Here is a 22,868-nt window from a genome sequence, read left to right as displayed (position 1 = left end):
CCAATGAAGATATTTACGCAATATCTTGTGGTAAATTTTCCTGGTGACAGGCTTTCGTGCCTGTATTAAGGTATCAATTACTGACTCGGAGAAGCCACGCTTTGATAGGATCAAGCGTTCAATCTCCATGCAGTCAGTCTCAGAGAAAGTAGATTCGGATGATTGAAAGGACCTTGTATTAGAAGGTCTTGTCTCAGAGGCAGAGTCCATGGTGGAAAGGATGACGACATGTCCACTAGGTCTGCATACCAGGTCCTGCGTGGCCACGCAGGCGCTATCAATATCACCGATGCTCTTTCCTGTTTGATTTTGGCAATCAGACGAGGGAGCAGAGGAAACGGTGGAAACACATAAGCCAGGTTGAAGAACCAAGGCGCTGCTAGAGCATCTATCAGTGCCGCTTCTGGGTCCCTGGACCTGAATCCGTAACAAGGAAGCTTGGCGTTCTGGCGAGACGCCATGAGATCCAATTCTGGTTTGCCCCAACGGAGAACCAATTGAGCAAACAACTCCGGATGGAGTTCCCATTCCCCCGGATGAAAAGTCTGACGACTTAGAAAATCCGCCTCCCAGTTCTCTATACCTGGGATATGGATCGCTGACAGGTGGCAAGAGTGAGTCTCTGACCAGCGAATTATCTTGGAGACTTCTGACATCACTAGGGAAATCCTGGTTCCCCCTTGATGGTTGATGTAAGCCACAGTCATGATATTGCCCGACTGAAATCTGATGAACCTCAGTGTTGCTAGCTGAGGCCAAGCCAGAAGAGCATTGAATATTGCTCTTAACTCCAGAATATTTATTGGGAGGAGTTTCTCCTCATGAGTCTATGAACCCTGAGCGTTCAGGGAGTTCCAGACTGCACCCCAACCTAGAAGGCTGGCATCTGTTGTTACAATTGTCCAATCTGGTCTGCAAAAGGTCATACCCTTGGACAGATGGGCCCGAGATAACCACCAGAGAAGAGAATCTCTGGTTTCCTGATCCAGATTTAGTAGAGGGGACAAATCTATGTAATCCCCATTCCACTGACTGAGCATGCATAATTGCAGCGGTCTGAGATGCAGGCGCGCGAATGGCACTATGTCCATCACCGCTACCATTAAGCCGATTACTTCCATGCACTGAGCACCGTGGGGCGCGGAATGGAGTGAAGAACACGGCAAGCATTTAGAAGTTTTGATAACCTGGACTCCGTCAGGTAAATTTTCATTTCTACAGAATCTATTAGAGTCCCTAGGAAGGAAACCCTCGTGAGAGGAGATAGAGAACTCTTTTCTTCGTTCACTTTCCACCCATGCGACCTCATTATGAGATTTGGCAATTTGAAAGCTTGACGCCTGTAGCAGGATATCGTCCAGGTAAGGAGCCACCGCTATGCCTCGCGGTCTTAGGACCGCCAGAAGTGAGCCCAGAACCTTTGTAAAAATTCTTGGGGCTGTAGCCAACCCGAATGGAAGAGCTACAAATTGGTAATGCCTGTCTAGAAAGGCAAACCTCAGGAACTGATGATGATTCTTGTGAATCGGAATGTGAAGGTAGGCATCCTTTAAGTCCACTGTGGTCATGTACTGACCCTCTTGGATCATGGGTAAAATGGTTCGAATAGTTTCCATCTTGAATGACGGAACTCTGAGGAATTTGTTTAGGATCTTTAAATCCAAAATTGGTCTGAAGGTTCCCTCTTTTTTGGGAACCACAAACAGATTTGAATAAAACCCCTTTCCTTGTTCCGTCCGCAGAACTGGATGGATCACTCCCATTACAAGGAGATCTTGTACGCAGTTTAGGAATGCCTCTTTCTTTATCTGGTTTGCAGATAATCTTGAAAGGTGAAATCTCCCTTGTGGAGGAGAAGCTTTGAAGTCCAGAAGATATCCCTGAGATATGATCTCCAACGCCCAGGGATCCTGAACATCTCTTGCCCACGCCTGGGCGAAGAGAGAGAGTCTGCCCCCTACTAGATCCGTTGTCGGATAGGGGGCCGCTCCTTCATGCTGTCTTAGAGGCAGCAGCAGGCTTTCTGGCCTGCTTGCCCTTGTTCCAGGACTGGTTAGGTTTCCAGGCCTGCTTGGATTGAGCAAAAGTTCCCTCTTGTTTTGAAGCAGAGGAAGTTGATGCTGCACCTGCCTTGAAATTTCGAAAGGCACGAAAATTAGACTGTTTGGCCTTTGATTTGGCCCTGTCCTGAGGAAGGGTATGACCCTTACCTCCAGTAATGTCAGCAATAATTTCTTTCAAACCAGGCCCGAATAAGGTCTGCCCCTTGAAAGGAATGTTGAGTAATTTAGACTTTAAAGTCACATCAGCTGACCAGGATTTGAGCCATAGCGCCCTACGCGCCTGGATGGCGAATCCAGAATTCTTAGCCGTTAGTTTAGTCAAATGAACAATGGCATCAGAAACAAATGAGTTAGCTAGCTTAAGAGTTCTAAGCTTGTCAACAATTTCAGTCAATGGAGCTGTATGGATGGCCTCTTCCAGGGCCTCAAACCAGAATGCCGCCGCAGCAGTGACAGGCGCAATGCATGCAAGGGGCTGTAAAATAAAACCTTGTTGAATAAACATTTTCTTAAGGTAACCCTCTAATTTTTTATCCATTGGATCTGAAAAAGCACAACTGTCCTCAACCGGGATAGTGGTACGCTTTGCTAAAGTAGAAACTGCTCCCTCCACCTTAGGGACAGTCTTCAAACACGACTTTGAAGCCTTTTGAGCCCTTCAGAGATGTCCTGTATCATGCAGAAGGAAGCTGAATGTCTCTGTCAGTATTTTTAGCTGCACATAAAAGCACTAAAATAGGCCCTTCCCACTCATATTGCAACAGTGGAAAGCCTGTTACTAGGCAAAAATCAAGCCAGCCATGTGGAAAAAAACTAGGCCCCAATAAGTTTTGTCACCAAACATATATAAAAACGATTAACATGCCAGGAAACGTTTTATATTACACTTTTATAAGAGTATGTATCTCTGTTAATAAGCCTGATATCAGTCGCTATCACTGCATTTAAGGCTTAACTTACATTAATCCGGTATCAGCAGCATTTTTCTAGCAAATTCCATCCCTAGAAATATGTTAACTGCACATACCTTATTACAGGAAAACCTGCACGCTATTCCCCCTCTGAAGTTACCTCACTCCTCAGAATATGTGAGAACAGCAATGGATCTTAGTTACTTCTGCTAAGATCATAGAAATCACAGGCAGATTCTTCTTCTAATGCTGCCTGAGATGAAACAGTACACTCCGGTACCATTTAAAAATAACAAACTTTTGATTGAAGTTAAAAAACTAACTACAATACACCACTCTCCTCTTACTACGCCCATCTTTGTTGAGAGTTGCAAGAGAATGACTGGATATGGCAGTGAGGGGAGGAGCTATATAGCAGCTCTGCTGTGGGTGATCCTCTTGCAACTTCCTGTTGGGAAGGAGAATATCCCACAAGTAATGGATGATCCGTGGACTGGATACACTTAACAAGAGAAATATAGAATGTATTAGTATATGGGGAACAAAACATCAGGAAAAAGATGCTACTGCTGAAGACTTCAGATGCCATTTTGCATATATCAATAATTATGGGGGGGGGGGGGGGGGAGTAAGCATGCATTAATCTACTATAAACCTTTAAATGGACATGAAACCCAAAAAACATAATTTATGTAAGAACTTACCTGATAAATTCATTTCTTTCATATTAGCAAGAGTCCATGAGCTAGTGACGTATGGGATATACATTCCTACCAGGAGGGGCAAAGTTTCCCAAACCTCAAAATGCCTATAAATACACCCCTCACCACACCCACAATTCAGTTTAACGAATAGCCAAGAAGTGGGGTGATAAAAAAGTGCGAAAGCATATAAAATAAGGAATTGGAATAATTGTGCTTTATACAAAATACAAAATCATAACCACCATGGACTCTTGCTAATATGAAAGAAATGAATTTATCAGGTAAGTTCTTACATAAATTATGTTTTCTTTCATGAAATTAGCAAGAGTCCATGAGCTAGTGACGTATGGGATAATGACTACCCAAGAAGTGGATCTTTCCACACAAGAGTCACTAGAGAGGGAGGGATAAAATAAAGACAGCCAATTCCTGCTGAAAATAATCCACACCCAAAATAAAATTTAACGAAAAACATAAGCAGAAGATTCAAACTGAAACCGCTGCCTGAAGTACTTTTCTACCAAAAACTGCTTCAGAAGAAGAAAATACATAAAAATGGTAGAATTTAGTAAAAGTATGCAAAGAGGACCAAGTCGCTGTTTTGCAGATCTGGTCAACCGAAGCTTCATTCCTAAACGCCCAGGAAGTAGAAACTGACCTAGTAGAATGAGCTGTAATCCTCTGAGGCGGAGTTTTACCCGACTCAACATAGGCAAGATGAATTAAAGATTTCAACCAAGATGCCAAAGAAATGGCAGAAGCTTTCTGGCCTTTTCTAGAACCGGAAAAGATAACAAATAGACTAGAAGTCTAACGAAAAGATTTCGTAGCTTCAACATAATATTTCAAAGCTCTAACAACATCCAAAGAATGCAACGATTTCTCCTTAGAATTCTTAGGATTAGGACATAATGAAGGAACCACAATTTCTCTACTAATGTTGTTGGAATTCACAACTTTAGGTAAAAATTCAAAAGAAGTTCGCAACACCGCCTTATCCTGATGAAAAATCAGAAAAGGAGACTCACAAGAAAGAGCAGATAATTCAGAAACTCTTCTGGCAGAAGAGATGGCCAAAAGGAACAAAACTTTCCAAGAAAGTAATTTAATGTCCAATGAATGCATAGGTTCAAACGGAGGAGCTTGAAGAGCTCCCAGAACCAAATTCAAACTCCAAGGAGGAGAAATTGACTTAATGACAGGTTTTATACGAACCAAAGCTTGTACAAAACAATGAATATCAGGAAGAATAGCAATCTTTCTGTGAAAAAGAACAGAAAGAGCAGAGATTTGTCCTTTCAAAGAACTTGCGGACAAACCCTTATCTAAACCATCCTGAAGGAACTGTAAAATTCTCGGTATTCTAAAAGAATGCCAGGAAAAATGATGAGAAAGACACCAAGAAATATAAGTCTTCCAGACTCTATAATATATCTCTCGAGATACAGATTTACGAGCCTGTAACATAGTATTATCAGAGAAACCTCTTTGACCAAGAATCAAGCGTTCAATCTCCATACCTTTAAATTTAAGGATTTCAGATCCTGATGGAAAAAAGGACCTTGTGACAGAAGGTCTGGTCTTAACGGAAGAGTCCACGGTTGGCAAGAGGCCATCCGGACAAGATCCGCATACCAAAACCTGTGAGGCCATGCCGGAGCTACCAGCAGAACAAACGAGCATTCCTTCAGAATCTTGGAGATTACTCTTGGAAGAAGAACTAGAGGCGGAAAGATATAGGCAGGATGATACTTCCAAGGAAGTGATAATGCATCCACTGCCTCCGCCTGAGGATCCCGGGATCTGGACAGATACCTGGGAAGTTTCTTGTTTAGATGGGACGCCATCAGATCTATTTCTGGAAGTTCCCACATTTGAACAATCTGAAGAAATACCTCTGGGTGAAGAGACCATTCGCCCGGATGCAACGTTTGGCGACTGAGATAATCCGCTTCCCAATTGTCTACATCTGGGATATGAACCGCAGAAATTAGACAGGAGCTGGATTCCGCCCAAACCAAAATTCGAGATACTTCTTTCATAGCCAGAGGACTGTGAGTCCCTCCTTGATGATTGATGTATGCCACAGTTGTGACATTGTCTGTCTGAAAACAAATTAACGATTCTCTCTTCAGAAGAGGCCAAAACTGAAGAGCTCTGAAAATTGCACGGAGTTCCAAAATATTGATCGGTAATCTCACCTCCTGAGATTCCCAAACTCCTTGTGCCGTCAGAGATCCCCACACAGCTCCCCAACCTGTGAGACTTGCATCTGTTGAAATTACAGTCCAGGTCGGAAGCACAAAAGAAGCCCCCTGAATTAAACGATGGTGATCTGTCCACCATGTTAGAGAGTGTCGAACAATCGGTTTTAAAGATATTAATTGAGATATCTTCGTGTAATCCTTGCACCATTGCTTCAGCATACAGAGCTGAAGAGGTCGCATGTGAAAACGAGCAAAGGGGATCGCGTCCGATGCAGCAGTCATAAGACCTAGAATTTCCATGCATAAGGCTACCGAAGGGAATGATTGTGACTGAAGGTTTCGACAAGCTGTAATCAACTTTAGACGTCTCTTGTCTGTTAAAGACAGAGTCATGGACACTGAATCCATCTGGAAACCCAGAAAGGTTACCCTTGTCTGAGGAATCAAAGAACTTTTTGGTAAATTGATCCTCCAACCATGATCTTGAAGAAACAACACAAGTCGATTCGTATGAGATTCTGCTAAATTTTTAAGACTGAGCAAGTACCAAGATATCGTCCAAATAAGGAAATACCACAATACCCTGTTCTCTGATTACAGACAGCAGGGCACCGAGAACCTTTGTAAAAATTCTTGGAGCTGTAGCTAGGCCAAACGGCAGAGCCACAAACTGGTAATGCTTGTCCAGAAACGAGAATCTCAGGAACTGATAATGATCTGGATGAATCGGAATATGCAGATATGCATCCTGTAAATCTATTGTGGACATATAATTCCCTTGCTGAACAAAAGGTAAGATAGTCCTTACAGTTACCATCTTGAACGTTGGTATCCTTACATAACGATTCAATATTTTTAGATCCAGAACTGGTCTGAAAGAATTCTCCTTCTTTGGTACAATGAAGAGATTTGAATAAAACCCCATCCCCTGTTCCGGAACTGGAACTGGCATAATTACTCCAGTCAACTCTAGATCTGAAACACATTTCAGAAATGCTTGAGCTTTTACTGGATTTACTGGGACACGGGAAAGAAAAAATCTCTTTGCAGGAGGTCTCAACTTGAAACCAATTCTGTACCCTTCTGAAACAATGCTCTGAATCCAAAGATTGTGAACAGAATTGATCCAAATTTCCTTGAAAAAACGTAACCTGCCCCCTACCAGCTGAGCTGGAATGAGGGCCGCACCTTCATGTGGACTTAGAAGCAGGCTTTGCCTTTCTAGCTGGCTTGGATTTATTCCAAACTGGAGATGGTCTCCAAACTGAAACTGCTCCTGAGGATGAAGGATCAGGCTTTTGTTCTTTGTTGAAACGAAAGGAACGAAAACGATTATTAGCCCTGTTTTTACCTTTAGATTTTTTATCCTGTGGTAAAAAAGTTCCTTTCCCACCAGTAACAGTTGAAATAATGGAATCCAACTGAGAACCAAATAATTTGTTACCCTGGAAAGAAATGGTAAGTAAAGTTGATTTAGAAGCCATATCAGCATTCCAAGTTTTAAGCCATAAAGCTCTTCTAGCTAAAATAGCTAGAGACATAAACCTGACATCAACTCTGATAATATCAAAAATGGCATCACAGATAAAATTATTAGCATGTTGAAGAAGAATAATAATATCATGAGAATCACGATGTGTTACTTGTTGCGCTAAAGTTTCCAACCAAAAAGTTGAAGCCGCAGCAACATCAGCCAAAGATATAGCAGGTCTAAGAAGATTACCTGAACACAGATAAGCTTTTCTTAGAAAGGACTCAATTTTCCTATCTAGAGGATCCTTAAACGAAGTACCATCTGACGTAGGAATAGTAGTACGTTTAGCAAGGGTAGAAATAGCCCCATCAACTTTAGGGATCTTGTCCCAAAATTCTAATCTGTCAGACGGCACAGGATATAATTGCTTAAAACGTTTAGAAGGAGTAAATGAATTACCCAAATTATCCCATTCTTTGGAAATTACTGCAGAAATAGCATCAGGGACAGGAAAAACTTCTGGAATAACTACAGGAGATTTAAAAACCTTATTTAAACGTTTAGATTTAGTATCAAGAGGACCAGAATCCTCTATTTCTAAAGCAATTAGGACTTCTTTAAGTAAAGAACGAATAAATTCCATTTTAAATAAATATGAAGATTTATCAGCATCAACCTCTGAGACAGAATCCTCTGAACCAGAGGAATCATCAGAATCAGAATGATGATGTTCAGTTAAAAATTCATCTGTAGGGAGAGAAGTTTTAAAAGATTTTTTACGTTTACTAGAAGGAAAAATAACAGACATAGCCTTCTTTATGGATTCAGAAACAAAATCTCTTATATTATCAGGAACATTCTGCACCTTAGATGTTGAAGGAACTGCAACAGGCAATGGTACTTTACTAAAGGAAATATTATCTGCTTTAACAAGTTTGTCATGACAATCAATACAAACAACAGCTGGAGGAATAGCTACCAAAAGTTTACAGCAGATACACTTAGCTTTGGTAGATTCAGCACTTGACAGCGATTTTCCTGTAGTATCTTCTGACTCAGATGCAACGTGAGACATCTTGCAATATGTAAGAGAAAAAACAACATATATATAAAGCAAAATTGATCAAATTCCTTAAATGACAGTTTCAGGAATGGGAAAAAATGCCAAAGAACAAGCTTCTAGCAACCAGAAGCAATAAAAAATGAGACTTAAATAATGTGGAGACAAAAGTGACGCCCATATTTTTTCGCGCCAAATAAGACGCCCACATTATTTGGCGCCTAAATGCTTATTGGCGCCAAAAATGACGCCACATCCGGAACGCCGACATTTTTGGCGCAAAATAACGTCAAAAAATGACGCAACTTCCGGCGACACGTATGACGCCGGAAACGGAAATAGAATTTTTTGCGCCAAAAAAGTCCGCGCCAAGAATGACGCAATAAAATGAAGCATTTTCAGCCCCCGCGAGCCTAACAGCCCACAGGGAAAAAGTCAAATTTTAAGGTAAGAAAAATGTTAAAATGCATTATCCCAAATATGAAACTGACTGTCTGAAAATAAGGAAAGTTGAACATTCTGAGTCAAGGCAAATAAATGTTTGAATACATATATTTAGAACTTTATAAACAAAGTGCCCAACCATAGCTAGGAGTGTCACAGAAAATAAGACTTACTTACCCCAGGACACTCATCTACATATAGTAGATAGCCAAACCAGTACTGAAACGAGAATCAGCAGAGGTAATGGTATATATAAGAGTATATCGTCGATCTGAAAAGGGAGGTAAGAGATGAATCTCTACGACCGATAACAGAGAACCTATGAAATAGACCCCTTAGAAGGAGATCACTGCATTCAAATAGGCAATACTCTCCTCACATCCCTCTGACATTCACTGCACGCTGAGAGGAAAACCGGGCTCCAACTTGCTGCGGAGCGCATATCAACGTAGAATCTAGCACAAACTTACTTCACCACCTCCATCGGAGGCAAAGTTTGTAAAACTGAATTGTGGGTGTGGTGAGGGGTGTATTTATAGGCATTTTGAGGTTTGGGAAACTTTGCCCCTTCTGGTAGGAATGTATATCCCATACGTCACTAGCTCATGGACTCTTGCTAATTACATGAAAGAAATAATCTTTTATGATTCAGATAGAGCATGCAATTTTAAATAACTTTCCAATTTACTTCTATTGTCTAATTTGTCTTGGTATCCTTAGTTGAAAAGCACTGGGAGAGGTATTAGTAGCAGAAATAGCAAGGCTCGTATGCCAGGTTACAGATTATTAGTTAGGTTCAGTTCAGGAGACCATATCTATGATATAAAAGAAAATGCTGTCCAAAAGAGGGCTATTAAATGGTACATGGTCTAAAATATAAAACATACAAAGACTCTATGATCTAAATATGTATAGTTTAGAGGAGACAAGGGAAAGAGGTGGCACAATAGAAACCTTTAACTATATGAAGGGACTTAATAAAGTGAAAGCATTTTCGACAAAAAAACTAATGTCAAAACAAGGGGTCACAATCTAAAGTTAGAGGGTAGCAGATTCATGAGAAATGTGAGGAAGCATTTTTTTTTACAGAAAGGGTGGTGGATTCATGGAATAAACTTCCAATTGAGGTGGTAAACACAAAGACTGTAAAGGAATTCAAAAATGCCTGGGACATGCATAAGGCTATCCTAAGGAAAAAGTAACATGTAATACGAGTAGACTTGATGGGCCTTTTTGGTTCTTATCTACAGACAAATTCTTTGTTTCTATATCTAGGTAGGCTTAGGAGCTGCTGATTGGTGGCTGCACATATAAGCCTCATGCTATTGGCTCTCCAATGTGCATTGCTGTTTCTTCACCAAAAGATACAGAGAGAATAAAGTAAATTAAATAGAAGTAAATTGGAAAGTTGTTAAAAATGGTATGCAAGAACTGGTCATGAAATTATGGAAGAACGGGTAACTGGTGCCTCAGTGTGCATATAAAATGACTGTGCACAATTTTAAAGTAGAAGTAAATTGAAAGTGTCTTAAAATTCCATGGTTTATCTAACTCATGAGTTTAAGTTTGACTTTAGTGTCCCTTTAATATATCAGATGATTCTCCATTGAAAAAGATTTGTAGTATACTTCCATTATTAAAATGTGCACGTTCTTCTTATATGCACTATTTCTGAGGCTCCAACCCTACATCTGAAAAGTGCATAGTATATACCTAAATGTATAGTGTGATTGGCTGATGGCTGTCACATGATACAGGTGGGAAAGAAAATATGATTAACTTTTTTTTTTTTTTTTACATTTTCTACTACTCATTTTAAATTCAAAGTAAGTGTAATTCCTGTGTCTTTGTTATTTGTCAATTATCCAATTCTACACCTTACAACAACAATGGAAACAAGGCCATAGACAGAAAATACAATGTAAAAAAACAACTTGTCAATTTACCTATATTATCAAATGTATTTAATTATTTTAGTGTTGTTTGTTGAAAATGATATATGGGTAGGCTCAGAAGATTTCACGGAACTTGAGCACTATATGGCAAAGGCGTTTGCAATGTTATACATTGTTGCAAACATTGTTGCCATAGAGGCAAGACATGTGCACACTTCCAAGTCTAGCTAGGCATGTTCTTCAACAAAAGATTTAAAAAGAACAAAGTATATCTGACAACAGTACTAAATTGTAAATAAAAATAAATAAAAATGTGTCCTCTATATGAATCATAAAAACTTAATTTTGGCTTTATTGCCACTTTAAGATAAAATCTGAGGCCTGATAATCACACTTTGACATCATTCTTACCTCTGCTTCCTCTCTTTGTTCACGATTTTCTTCTTCCTGTCCCCCATTCTTTGGCAAGTAAGCCATCTTCAGTCTCAAGAAACCCTTCACCCGAGATTTGTGGCTGTAAATGAGACACCCGGCCAAAATAAGTCAGTCATAACATACCATAGACATGTTTACAAGAAACCGCTCTATAAATAATTAACTGGGACAGAAGTCAGGATCACTCACCTTCTCGGTCTGAGCAAGAAGTCTTTGAACGTATATGGCCTTTCCATTGTTGGGTCTTCTGTCTGTTAACAAACAAAGTTAGGTTTTAACCACTTTGTTCTTCGAACAGTGCAAACAATTTACTCAAATTCTTGTGCAAACATACAATCAAATGGCTGAGAGAGAAACTGTCACATTTAAATTGATCAGTTTTAAATTGTATTTATTTTTGAGCATTAAACATTTTTTATATCAGGCCTCATATATTAATATTATGAAGCAGAAGCAAAAATGTAGATTTTTGATTGCATTTTTTTCATTTTATATGTACATATTAATTTACTTCATATTTACATTTAAATGACACACAAATTAAAGAAAGAGTCCACGGCATCATTCCTTACTGTTGGGAAATACTGAACCTGGCCACCAGGAGACACCCCAGCCAAAGGCTTAATACTGCCCCTACTTCCCTCATATCCCAGTCATTCTGCCAAGGGAACAAGGAACAGTAGGAGAAATATCAGGATATAAATGGTGCCAGAAGAGAAAAAATAATTTTGGTCCGCCCATCGGAGTATACAGGCGGGGGCCGTGGACTCTCTTCATAAAGAAGGAAATGAAATTATCAGGTCAGCATAATTTATGTTTTCCTTCTTAATATAAGGAGAGTCCACGGCATCATTCCTTACTGTTGGGAAAACTATACCCAAGCTCAGAGTCTAGAGGACACTGAAATAACAGGAGGGGAAAAAGAGAGGTGGACCCTAATCTGAGGGCACCACAGCCTGTAAAACCTTTCTTAGAAAAGTGTAGATGGTAAGGGCGCTAAAAGCTAAAGATCTTAGGGGGTAGTGTTTTGTGTTAATCTTGCTATAATTGCATTAATATTTGTGGTGCATTGGGTGTAAGAAATTATTTACTCTAAACACACTGGATACATTTTTGAATATTTTTAATAAAGGTTAAAATTTCCCATATAGAACTTATATAAAATAGTTATTAGAGACGTCTCTCTATTATATTGGGGATCCAACCAACAATATCACAAATTTGCAACGTTATGCAATCTTAAAAATCAGTCTGATATCAGAAATGTATCAATTTTATGACAAAAGACAAATGTGTGCAGGCACCAATTGGCAGCTAGCTCCCACAAATATAGGATATTTGCATATTCCTTTCAACAAGTATGTCGTCCTCTAGGAGAAAAAATATCTAATAGCCCTAGTTTTGTCTTTAAGAAAGCAGCTAATTTAAAATCACTACTTGCTCCTAGTGAAATGAAAAAACAAAATAAATCAAAAAATCTGATACAAAAAAATTTTCATGGACAAAAAATAGCAGGATTTTTTCCATGCTATTCATGCAAAGCATGTAAACACAGTAAAAAACAAAGTACTATACAGATAGGGAGCATAGAGGAGTCCATACAAATAAAAGAACTAATTAGATGTACAAGTAAAGGTATTATATACATTCTAAAATGTACCTGTAATATGTTCTATTTTGGAGAAACAAAACGAGCAGTAAGGGATCGAATAAGGGAGCACATTTCCAGTATAGAAAATGGAAATGAGGACACATATCTCTATAAGCACTTCAAAAATGTCCATAAAGGTAAAACTAAAGATATGTCCTATTGGGGGATATATAAAGTAAAAAATCATTGGAGGGGAGGAGATATCCAGAAAAAACTTCTACTTAACCCCTTAATGACCACAATGTACCCTGTATCTCACTGGTCGTTAAGGGTTTTTTCAGGACATAATAGCACAAGTCTAGCAAGAAGACGCTATTAATGCCCTCCCTCCAGCAGGCTTTGTGGAATAGAGCAGTCTCAACGCTGGTGGCAAGACCGCGCTATAAAACAATCAAGTCCCAAAAAAAAGGCCAGTGACATACAGGGTACGTCGCTGGTCCTTAAGGGGTTAAAGAAGCAGAATTCATCTTTAAGTATAATACTCTATCACCAAAAGGATTGAACTCAGAACTAGATATATCACCTTTTCTGTTAGATTAATAAATTAGTTTTATTTATTTATTTTTTTATATCTTTAATAAATTCTTAATTTTTAAAAAAAATTTATATTAAATTTCTTAAACCTTCACAAACACCCCCGGATCAGCACCTTTTGCCCAAATAAAGTTTAAACACATCACAACCTCACACATTAGTAAGTCTCTTGCAAAATAAAATTTCCCCCACATAAAACAATCAGTTAGATGTTTTACAATATATAAGTAGCATAACACTAGCACAAATTAAAAATAGTTTTATAATGTATAAGTAGTATCACACAAGCACTAACTATAAATACAACATACACCGTTAAGTAAAAATTCCTCTCTGACATTTATCACTTTTATTTTTTTTTCATTTATTAGCAATAATGTATCTATTTTTATTAATACTATTATTATTATTTTTATTTTTATGTAGTTATATGATTCATGTAACAAATGACATTTTATGGAATTAAAAAGCCTTGTAAAAATTGAAAAAATGTCTATAAGAAGGTGCGTCTAATAGTGCTGAAGAGAGTATATAGAAAAATTACACCTTAAATAAAGAAGAAAACACATATGACAAAAATCAAGTTAAAATTTCAACCAATAAGAAAAGGACTGTCCCTTTAAATGAAAGGTGCATAATGGTCTCAAGTCATTCTTGATAAAGCTCCTAAGGGAGTGAAACGCGTAGAAGTGAGAGAACCTTGCACCAGATTTCTACTACATTTTGACAACCCGGGTTGACCCTTTAAAGTTGGAACTGTTCCTGGTAACAGAACACCTGTTTGAACAAAAATAACCTGCGTGCCTAAAGCACTAAGAGCAGGATACCACAAGATAAGGGACTTGTCCTAAGGATCGCAAATATTGGTGACATCTATACCCAATTTGGAACTAACCGCTATAAGTGGTAACTACCTAAAAATATCCCCGGATAAGTGATTGACACCTGTGGGACGGCTCCTGTGGACAACCGGGTGTGACGTCAGACGCCAGTTTCACAAGGCAAAGACAAGCCGCGGAAGAAACACAGCTAACCGCACGGCCTGAGGATACAAGAAAAAAGAGGTACGTTACCACTAGAAGATAACAAATATATGTGGGACGCTTGTACATACAAAAAAACTTTTTACTCTCCGGAATTAGACGCACTAAACAAGTTTCTTATAGCACCGCAGTAAAGGAACTCCAGCTACTATATCTCTCCAAATGGAGAGGGACTCTCGTATATAAGAACACAACAGAGTTCATTCAATATTGTTTTTAGATACAAGGCTGCTACATTCTTTAACTTTTATTTTTAACACTGTATAGATTGTCATAAAATTGATACATTTCTGATATCAGACTGATTTTTAAGATTGCATAACGTTGCAAATTTGTGATATTGTTGGTTGGATCCCCAATATAATAGAGAGACGTCTCTAATAACTATTTTATATAAGTTCTATATGGGAAATTTTAACCTTTATTAAAAAATTCAAAAATGTATCCAGTGTGTTTAGAGTAAATAATTTCTTACACCCAATGCACCACAAATATTAATGCAATTATAGCAAGATTAACACAAAACACTACCCCCTAAGATCTTTAGCTTTTAGCGCCCTTACTATCTACACTTTTCAAGTTTATCATTGTTGCTTAGATTGAAGGATCTGAGCATACCCAGTAAGGTGTTTGATCTCCTCCCCCGACACTAGCGCACTATTCCATTCACTCTTATCAATACTGTAAAACCTTTCTCCCAAAAGCTGCTTTGGCCGAATCAAAAACGTCAAACTTGTAGAATTTTGAAAAAGTATGTAAGGTGGACCAGGTAGCCGCCTTACAAATCTGATCCATAGAGGCCTTGTTCTTAAAGGCCCAAGAGGAAGCCACTGGTCTAGTAGAATGAGCCGTAATCCTTTGAGGAGGTCTAAGTCCCGCTGACTCGTAAGATAAGCGTATAACACTCCTCAACCAAAAAGATATGGAAGTCGAAAAAAGCCTTCAGACCATTATGCTTCCCAGAGTAGATAACAAACAAGGAAGAAGTTTGCCTAAAATCCTTAGTAGCTTGAAGATAAAACTTCAGAGCTCCCAGTGACGAAAGGCAAAGAATGACTGGGATATGATGGAAGTAGGGGGAGTATTTAAGCCTTTGGCTGGCGTGTCTTTTGCTCCTCCTGGTGGGCAGGTTCAGTATTTCAGTATTAAGGAATGATGGTGTGGACTCTCCTCATATTAAGAAGGAAATTAAACTTGCATGATTCAGATAGAGCATGCAATAAGACATTTTTAAATTCACTTCTATTTTCAAAATGTGCTGTGTTCTCTTGGTATCCCTTGTTGAAAAGGAATATGCAAATATCCTATATTTGTGGGAGCTAGCTGCCAATTGGTGCCTGCACACATTTGTCTTTTGTGATTGGCTGACTAGAAGTATTCAGCTAGCTTCCAGTAGTGCAATGCTGTTCCATCAGCAAAATGTGGGGTTTCCTGTCCCTTTAATTTAAAAATACAAGGGTTATAACAAAAGCTGCAAATTAGTTACAAAGCTGCAAATTAGTTTTGGAAGCGGGCAAAGTCAATAAGAACTTAAGTGGAAACTAATAGAGTGAAAAAAGAGAAGGCGCATTAAAATATACACTGGTTATATTAAATAATAAAAAATATATTAAATTATAACACAATTTAATTTATTAGTTAATTAAAGTAAATGTAAACTTTAATGAATTAAAGGCCAGTATCAAATAATAATCTTGAAAAAAGGGGCTCTTTAATTCATTAAAGTTTACAAAGACGCTTATTTTTAAAAATACTTACCTTTGCCTTATGGTAAACATAGCGCCGCTCCTCTGCACGCAGCTCCTGCTTTCTTTAGCAGAACAATGACAAATCTGGCTTCCACCAATTGTTGTGTGCCCCCTTTGGCGTCCAGCTTGTGGGGCAATTCAACGATTGGAGGAAGCCGGATTCGTCATCTATATGCTAAAGAAAGCAGGAGCTGCGGGCGGCGGTAAGTTTACCCTAACGCAAAGGTAAGTATTTAAAAAAAAAATAAGCATCTTTGTAAACTTTAATGAATTAAAGAGCCCCTGTATTTGATACTGGCATTTAATTAATTAAAGTTTACATTCACTTTAAATGTAAACTGGGTATACTAAACGGAATAATAAAAATACATTTATATTTAATAAGAACATTATTTATTTGTTAATTAAATATAAATCAGGTATACTAAACTGAATAAAACTTATATTCAATAAGAACATTATCTTATTTATGTGTTTAATAATTTTAGGTTTCAAATCTCAGTCTGCTTAAATTTATATTTGCAACCAAAGATCAACCACGTGTATAAAAAATGGGCATGCGTCATTTTTCCCTGCATGGTTTGAAGTTATGTAATAAGAGAAGAAAACAAAAGGAATAACACAGGAAACATTACCGGTAAATGATTTAGAGGAACATCAACTTGACCCAAGAAGTCATCTCTTGTCTGTGAAAGAAAAGAAGAAAAAAAACATTTCTTAGAAAAAAAATTCTTACACTTTGAATATATATAATACAAAGTATCAGGGCACACTAGCCCTTGCTTTAAGCAAGCAAAATGATAGCTCCATAGTCCACCAAAAGTATAACCTATAGACATCACAACCAGACCTACTATTTTCGAGTTAGTCACCTCCTTTGTGAGATAATAACCAAGCTTAGGGTTTTTATGTGAAATGTTACAGCTTTGCAAAATACTTCCATTGTTTATTTTACCTCCTGTAATTTAGCTCTGAAGACTGTGGATTTTCTAATCTCAGAACTGGAAATGCACCCTACTGCCATATCAAGGCTAACCATGCTACATATATTTCCCTAAATTAGCGTTTAGCAGATATGGACTGCAAAACAATGCACTTTATAACAATGGTCAGCAGAGTTTGACTATTAAAAAAAATTGCAGCAAACACAATGACAATTTGCTTTACAAAACAATCTTTAGAGTTGGCTTATATATTTTTCTATGGAAAGACAACAAAAATGTCTTCTAATAATAAAGTGTTTACTGCCCCTTTAACCCATTAATTATATATCACCATAATATGTCAGTTATAAAATGTTATAGTCAGATTCTGAATTATTTTTTTAAGAGTTAAAGGGATAGTCTAGTCCAAATTAAACTTTCATTGTTCAACTTGAGCATGCAATTTTTTTCTAATTTACTTTAACATCACAATTGCTTTGTTCTCTTGGTATTCTTTGTTGAAAGATAAACATAGGTATGCTTATATGCTAATTTCTAAGCCCTTGAATGCCGCCTCTTATCTCAGTGCATTTTAACAGTTTATCAAAGCTAGACAGCACTAGTTTGAGTGTGCCATATAGATACCATTGTGCTCACTCCTGTGGAGTTATTTATGAGTTAGTAATGATTGGCTAAAATGTCAATAGAACTGAGATAAGGGGGCAGTCTGCAGAGGCTTAAATACAAGGTAATCACAGAGATAAAAAGTATATTAATATAACCACGTTGGCTGTGCAAAACTGGGGAATGGGTAATAAAGGGATTATCTATATTTTTCAAAATGCAAATCATGCACTCTATTCTGTCAACAAATCTCAATCTATTTACACACCCCAACGCAGGGGTATAAAATTCCAAGTAGTTCAAGACACACAAGTAAAATGGAAAGATAAAGGAACATGAAAGGGATAAGCTTTCATAAAGGTACTAAACGCTAATACTCAGGACCATATGAGGGATCTTGACTGTCGCCAACTTGGGCACCTTTAGCACTCAAATGGATGGGAACAAAACGTTTAAATGGATCCAAAATGCTTTAAAGGGACAGATAACTGTAAAGTTTTCTCCCCTTTAATTTGTTCCCAACAATCCATTTTGTCTGCTAGAGTGTATTAAATTGTTTATAAATAACTAATTTACCTTTATTTTGTAACTTAAAATACCTGATTTTGTCTCCTGTATTCCCACCTATACAATACAAATTCTGTACTGCACTAATGGCTTCAGAAAGCCCTGCAAACAAGAGGCAGCAGTGGAAGTGAACCTCCCAGTAGGGGGGCAGGAGAGAGCCCCCAACATATTTTAAAGTGTGTTCCTGCACTAGCTTTAAGTACAATGAGCTCCACACCAATAGCCTCTACCTATAAACGGCATTTTGTACCTTGTTTTTTCTTTTTCTTTCTTTTTTAGGATTGTATTGTTTATCCCTAGTTGTTATCCCAGCAGCGGGACTTCTTGGATATCGAGTTTAGACACAGGAATCACTACTAATAGTATACACACTTATTTGGACACTTGGATTATATCATCAGTACTATAATACCACTGGACACATACACATATTTATATATTTTTGGGGGTATTATAAACATATTATCATTGGAGTTATACCTTTGGATTTTTTCTTATTTTTGATTTGGACACTTTAATATAATATATATTTTTCACGATATGATTTTTAAATTTAAATTTTTTATTTTTATATATTTTTGCATTTTTCGCAATTTTTTGACTGTCTTTTCCACAGTTTACCACCTTTTATTGCATGTGTACAAGTTTGCATACTTAAGCAACCGGTATTCTTACCAGAGATCTATCCAGACATTGCACTATTTTGATCTTCTGAGATTGTCTCTTCTATTAGTGTATTCATTATTTGCACTTTATATCTATTACATTGTATACCAATTGTATTATATGTATTTCTATAACATTGAATCCGATTGTATTGTATTTTATCTGAACAATTTTTTACCTGACTTAATATATATGTGAGAGCGACCAAACCGGAGTCACTCTTTTTTACTAAACATTTTTATATAAGTTTTTAATATAAATAAATAGTTTTAAGCATTTTGAAACTACCAGTTTCTATACTTATTTGCCTATATAGAAAGACCAACTATAGGTGTTATATTATATATCATACATTATTAGATATACCATTGTCAATATCACCCTCCTTTTCAGTCAGCTTTGTTCCTGATTTATCCTGTTTTATATATACTTTAGCCAACTTTGGCTTTCCTATTCCCCTTTTTCGGTACAATGCCAGACCTCCCAACTGTCCCTATTTGAGACGCATAGTCCCATATTCTGAGCTCTGTTCCGCTGTCCCCTCTGAGACAGCTATATGTACCTATTTGCAGAATTTCCCTTAGCCCCTCCCACGAAACATCCATACATGCCCACGATCCAGCCCCACCCACTGACCACACAGACACACCCACAATCTGCACACTAACCACTCACAAAATACTAATGCCCCCACCCAGTCACGTCCTGAGTCCCTAATACCCAGCCATAAACGCTGGGTAGTATGCAGTTCCCCTTAGGTGCATTTATTCAGTCTCTTTCTGTGTTCTGAAAGGATTATTGAAGTAAATATTGTATTCCCTATATAATGTTTAATTATGCATAGTGAGAAAACTAAGCAAAGTGCTTTTATTTATTTTATTTAAAAATAAAAATTGGATGGAGTGTTCTACCCTGTCCCTTCTGCATGCTGTAGAGTGATTAGATGATAAGTGCAGGAGCTTATTTATATTTGTCCCTAATTGGCTACAACAAAGGAGATAGCCACACTTAAAAAGCTTTTCAAAGGGTGTGTCCCTGGACTGCAAGACATTGAACAAAACAACAGTTTTTTAAGTAGCTATTGTGTATCCAAATGTCTCTTACAATGCAATTATTCATAACTGATGCATATATATATATATATATATATATATACACACATATATACATACATACATATACAGTTTGGTCGGTAGCACACTCCCACTTGCCTTAAGTTATAGTAAGTACCAGGGTGCAGAAGCTATACACAAAAGAAATCCAGTTGTCGCACTCTCCGGATTTTAAACAAAGCAACCTTTATTCTGTGATTTTTAAGGGCATTCACCCCTTCCTCAGACAACCATAAAGTGAAAAAAATAGTGCTTAAATGGACAGTCAATACCAGAATTTTTGTTGTTTTAAAATATAGATAATCCCTTAATTACCCATTCCCCAGTTTTGCATAACCAACACAGTTATAATAATACAAGTTTTACCTCAAAATAAATTCACATGCGTGAGCTCAATGTTATCTATGTGAAACACATGAACTAATGCCCTCTAGTGGTGAAAAACTGTCAAAATGCTTTCAGAATAGAGGCGGCCTTCAAGGTCTAATAAATTAGCATATGAACCTCCTAGGTTTAGCTTTCAACTAAGAATACCAAGAGAACAAAGCAAAATTGGTGATAAAAGTAAATTGGAAAGTTGTTTAAAATTACATGCCCTATTTGAATCATGAAAGGTTTTTTTTGGGCTTGACTGTACCTTTAAATACATAATAGGCCCCTCCCCTTTTTACACAACCAATCAAAAAGATTCATTATCAGCAATGAATTAATTAGGCTATTGCCATAGTGAAAAACATATTTCAATCATAAGGCTATGTCATACATATCAAGTACATCAAAACCATGTGCATGAATAAGAACATGAATTTCATATTATATCCCCTGTGAACTGTATGTGTATATCATTTAACCTATCAAGAATGGAAACGTGCTTATCCCCTGTGAACTGTATGTGCATATCATTTAACCTATCAAGAATGGAAACGTGCTTATCCTGATATATGTGTAGCCTTCAATATCCACCACCATGTATCATTATTATACTGATGAGTCAGTCTGTATGAGGGCTATATGACACAGTGTATCACATTACCATAAATTTCCTTCATATACATACTTCATTCACATAAGACATATATGTTAATACAGAGGACTTAATGCGCATGTCTGAGGAAGGGGTGAATGCCCCGAAACATCAAGGAATAAAGGTTGCTGTGTTTAAAATCCAGAGAGTGTGACAATTGGATTTCTTATACATATATATATATATATATAAATAAATAAATATAAATATACATATATATATATATATAGAGACAAGATCTTGCTCCAGTGCGAATTGAGATGGATTTTTCATTTAGGTACTATTGTACCTGGTGGGCTTAATACCCACCTAGACTGGCACTGTTTTCTATAGTACCCTATAATTTGAGCAATTGATTTGGCCCCTAATTTATTAGCAAGGTTATTGCAGATTAGACATTAGACAAATAGTGTATTCAGGTATACAGATTCTATAGGTTGTTATATCTCCGTATTGTCTTCTTAGGAAATATACAGTGCTCCCTAGGATCAAGGATCTATTAGTATGTGTAGCTAAAAATTGAAATGTATTTAAGATGATAGTTAGTATCGGTTCATAGGCAAGTAAATGTAAAAAAAAGATACAACTATTCAGCTCTTGGTTACCTCAGGTACAAATATCACAAGGTAATATGTGTTCTAGTATCGAAGTTTATACATTAGGTTAGCAGGTAATTTTTTGTGCTTACTGTAGATTAAATGTGAGGCTGCATTGTTATCCACTTACTCCATGTTCATGTTTTTAACCACGGTGTTATGTGTATATTTTTTTCAAGCATGACGCTGGGTCCGGTTGTCATGCCGACGCTCTGGGCATGCGCAGTGGTGCGGGCAGAACACCGGTCGACTTCCGGTACAGCGATATGCTCAGTCGGTGGAGGGTATTTAAGGTAAGACTTATTGTGTGTTATGTAAGGTCTGAGGACGGGGTTGGAATCCCCGAAACGTTACCTGTATAAATAAAAAGCTCATTATGCTATATCAGTGATAGTCCCGGTGAGTGCTCTTTTTGCTGTTATTACTATATATATATATATATATATATATATATATATATATATATATATATATAAATAAATATAAATATACATATATATATATAAATAAATACATATAAATATACATATATATATAAATATAAATATACATATATATATATATATATATAAATAAATAAATATATATATATATATAAATAAATATAAATATACATATATATATATATATAAATAAATATAAATATACATATATATAAATAAATAAATATACACATATATATATATATATATATAAATATACATATATATATACATATATATAAATAAATATAAATATACATATATATATATAAATAAATAAATATACACATATATATATATATATATATAAATAAATATAAATATACATATATATATATATATATATATATATATATATATATATATAAATAAATAAATATAAATATACATATATATATATATAAATAAATATAAATATACATATATATATATATATATAAATAAATATAAATATACATATATATATAAATATAAATATACATATATATATAAATAAATATAAATATAAATATATATATATACATATAAATAAATATAAATATACATATATATATATATAAATAAATACATATAAATATACATATATATAAATAAATATAAATATACATATATATATATATATATATATATATATATATAAATAAATATAAATATACATATATATATAAATAAATATAAATATACATATATATAAATAAATAAATA

At 36.4% G+C, this 22,868-nt stretch overlaps 1 protein-coding gene across 14 annotated transcripts in view; it reads right to left on the bottom strand.

Moving 5' to 3' along the window:
• Positions 1–22,868, bottom strand: part of NEDD4L (NEDD4 like E3 ubiquitin protein ligase) — an 826,963-nt gene that overhangs the window by 176,887 nt on the left and 627,208 nt on the right. For all 14 annotated transcript variants that reach the window (XM_053701158.1, XM_053701159.1, XM_053701160.1 and 11 more), the window contains 3 exons: positions 16,805–16,855; positions 11,383–11,444; positions 11,170–11,272 (listed from right to left, as the gene is read on the bottom strand). In XM_053701158.1, coding sequence (XP_053557133.1) covers positions 11,170–11,272; positions 11,383–11,444; positions 16,805–16,855 — 216 coding nt within the window. The remainder of the gene's footprint in view (positions 1–11,169; positions 11,273–11,382; positions 11,445–16,804; positions 16,856–22,868) is intronic.

The sequence above is a fragment of the Bombina bombina genome, chromosome 2 (assembly GCF_027579735.1).
Source record: "Bombina bombina isolate aBomBom1 chromosome 2, aBomBom1.pri, whole genome shotgun sequence".
In the NCBI taxonomy this organism is placed as follows: domain Eukaryota; kingdom Metazoa; phylum Chordata; class Amphibia; order Anura; family Bombinatoridae; genus Bombina; species Bombina bombina.
Note: the sequence above shows the minus strand (reverse complement) of the source record. Positions and strands in the feature narration are given on the sequence as shown.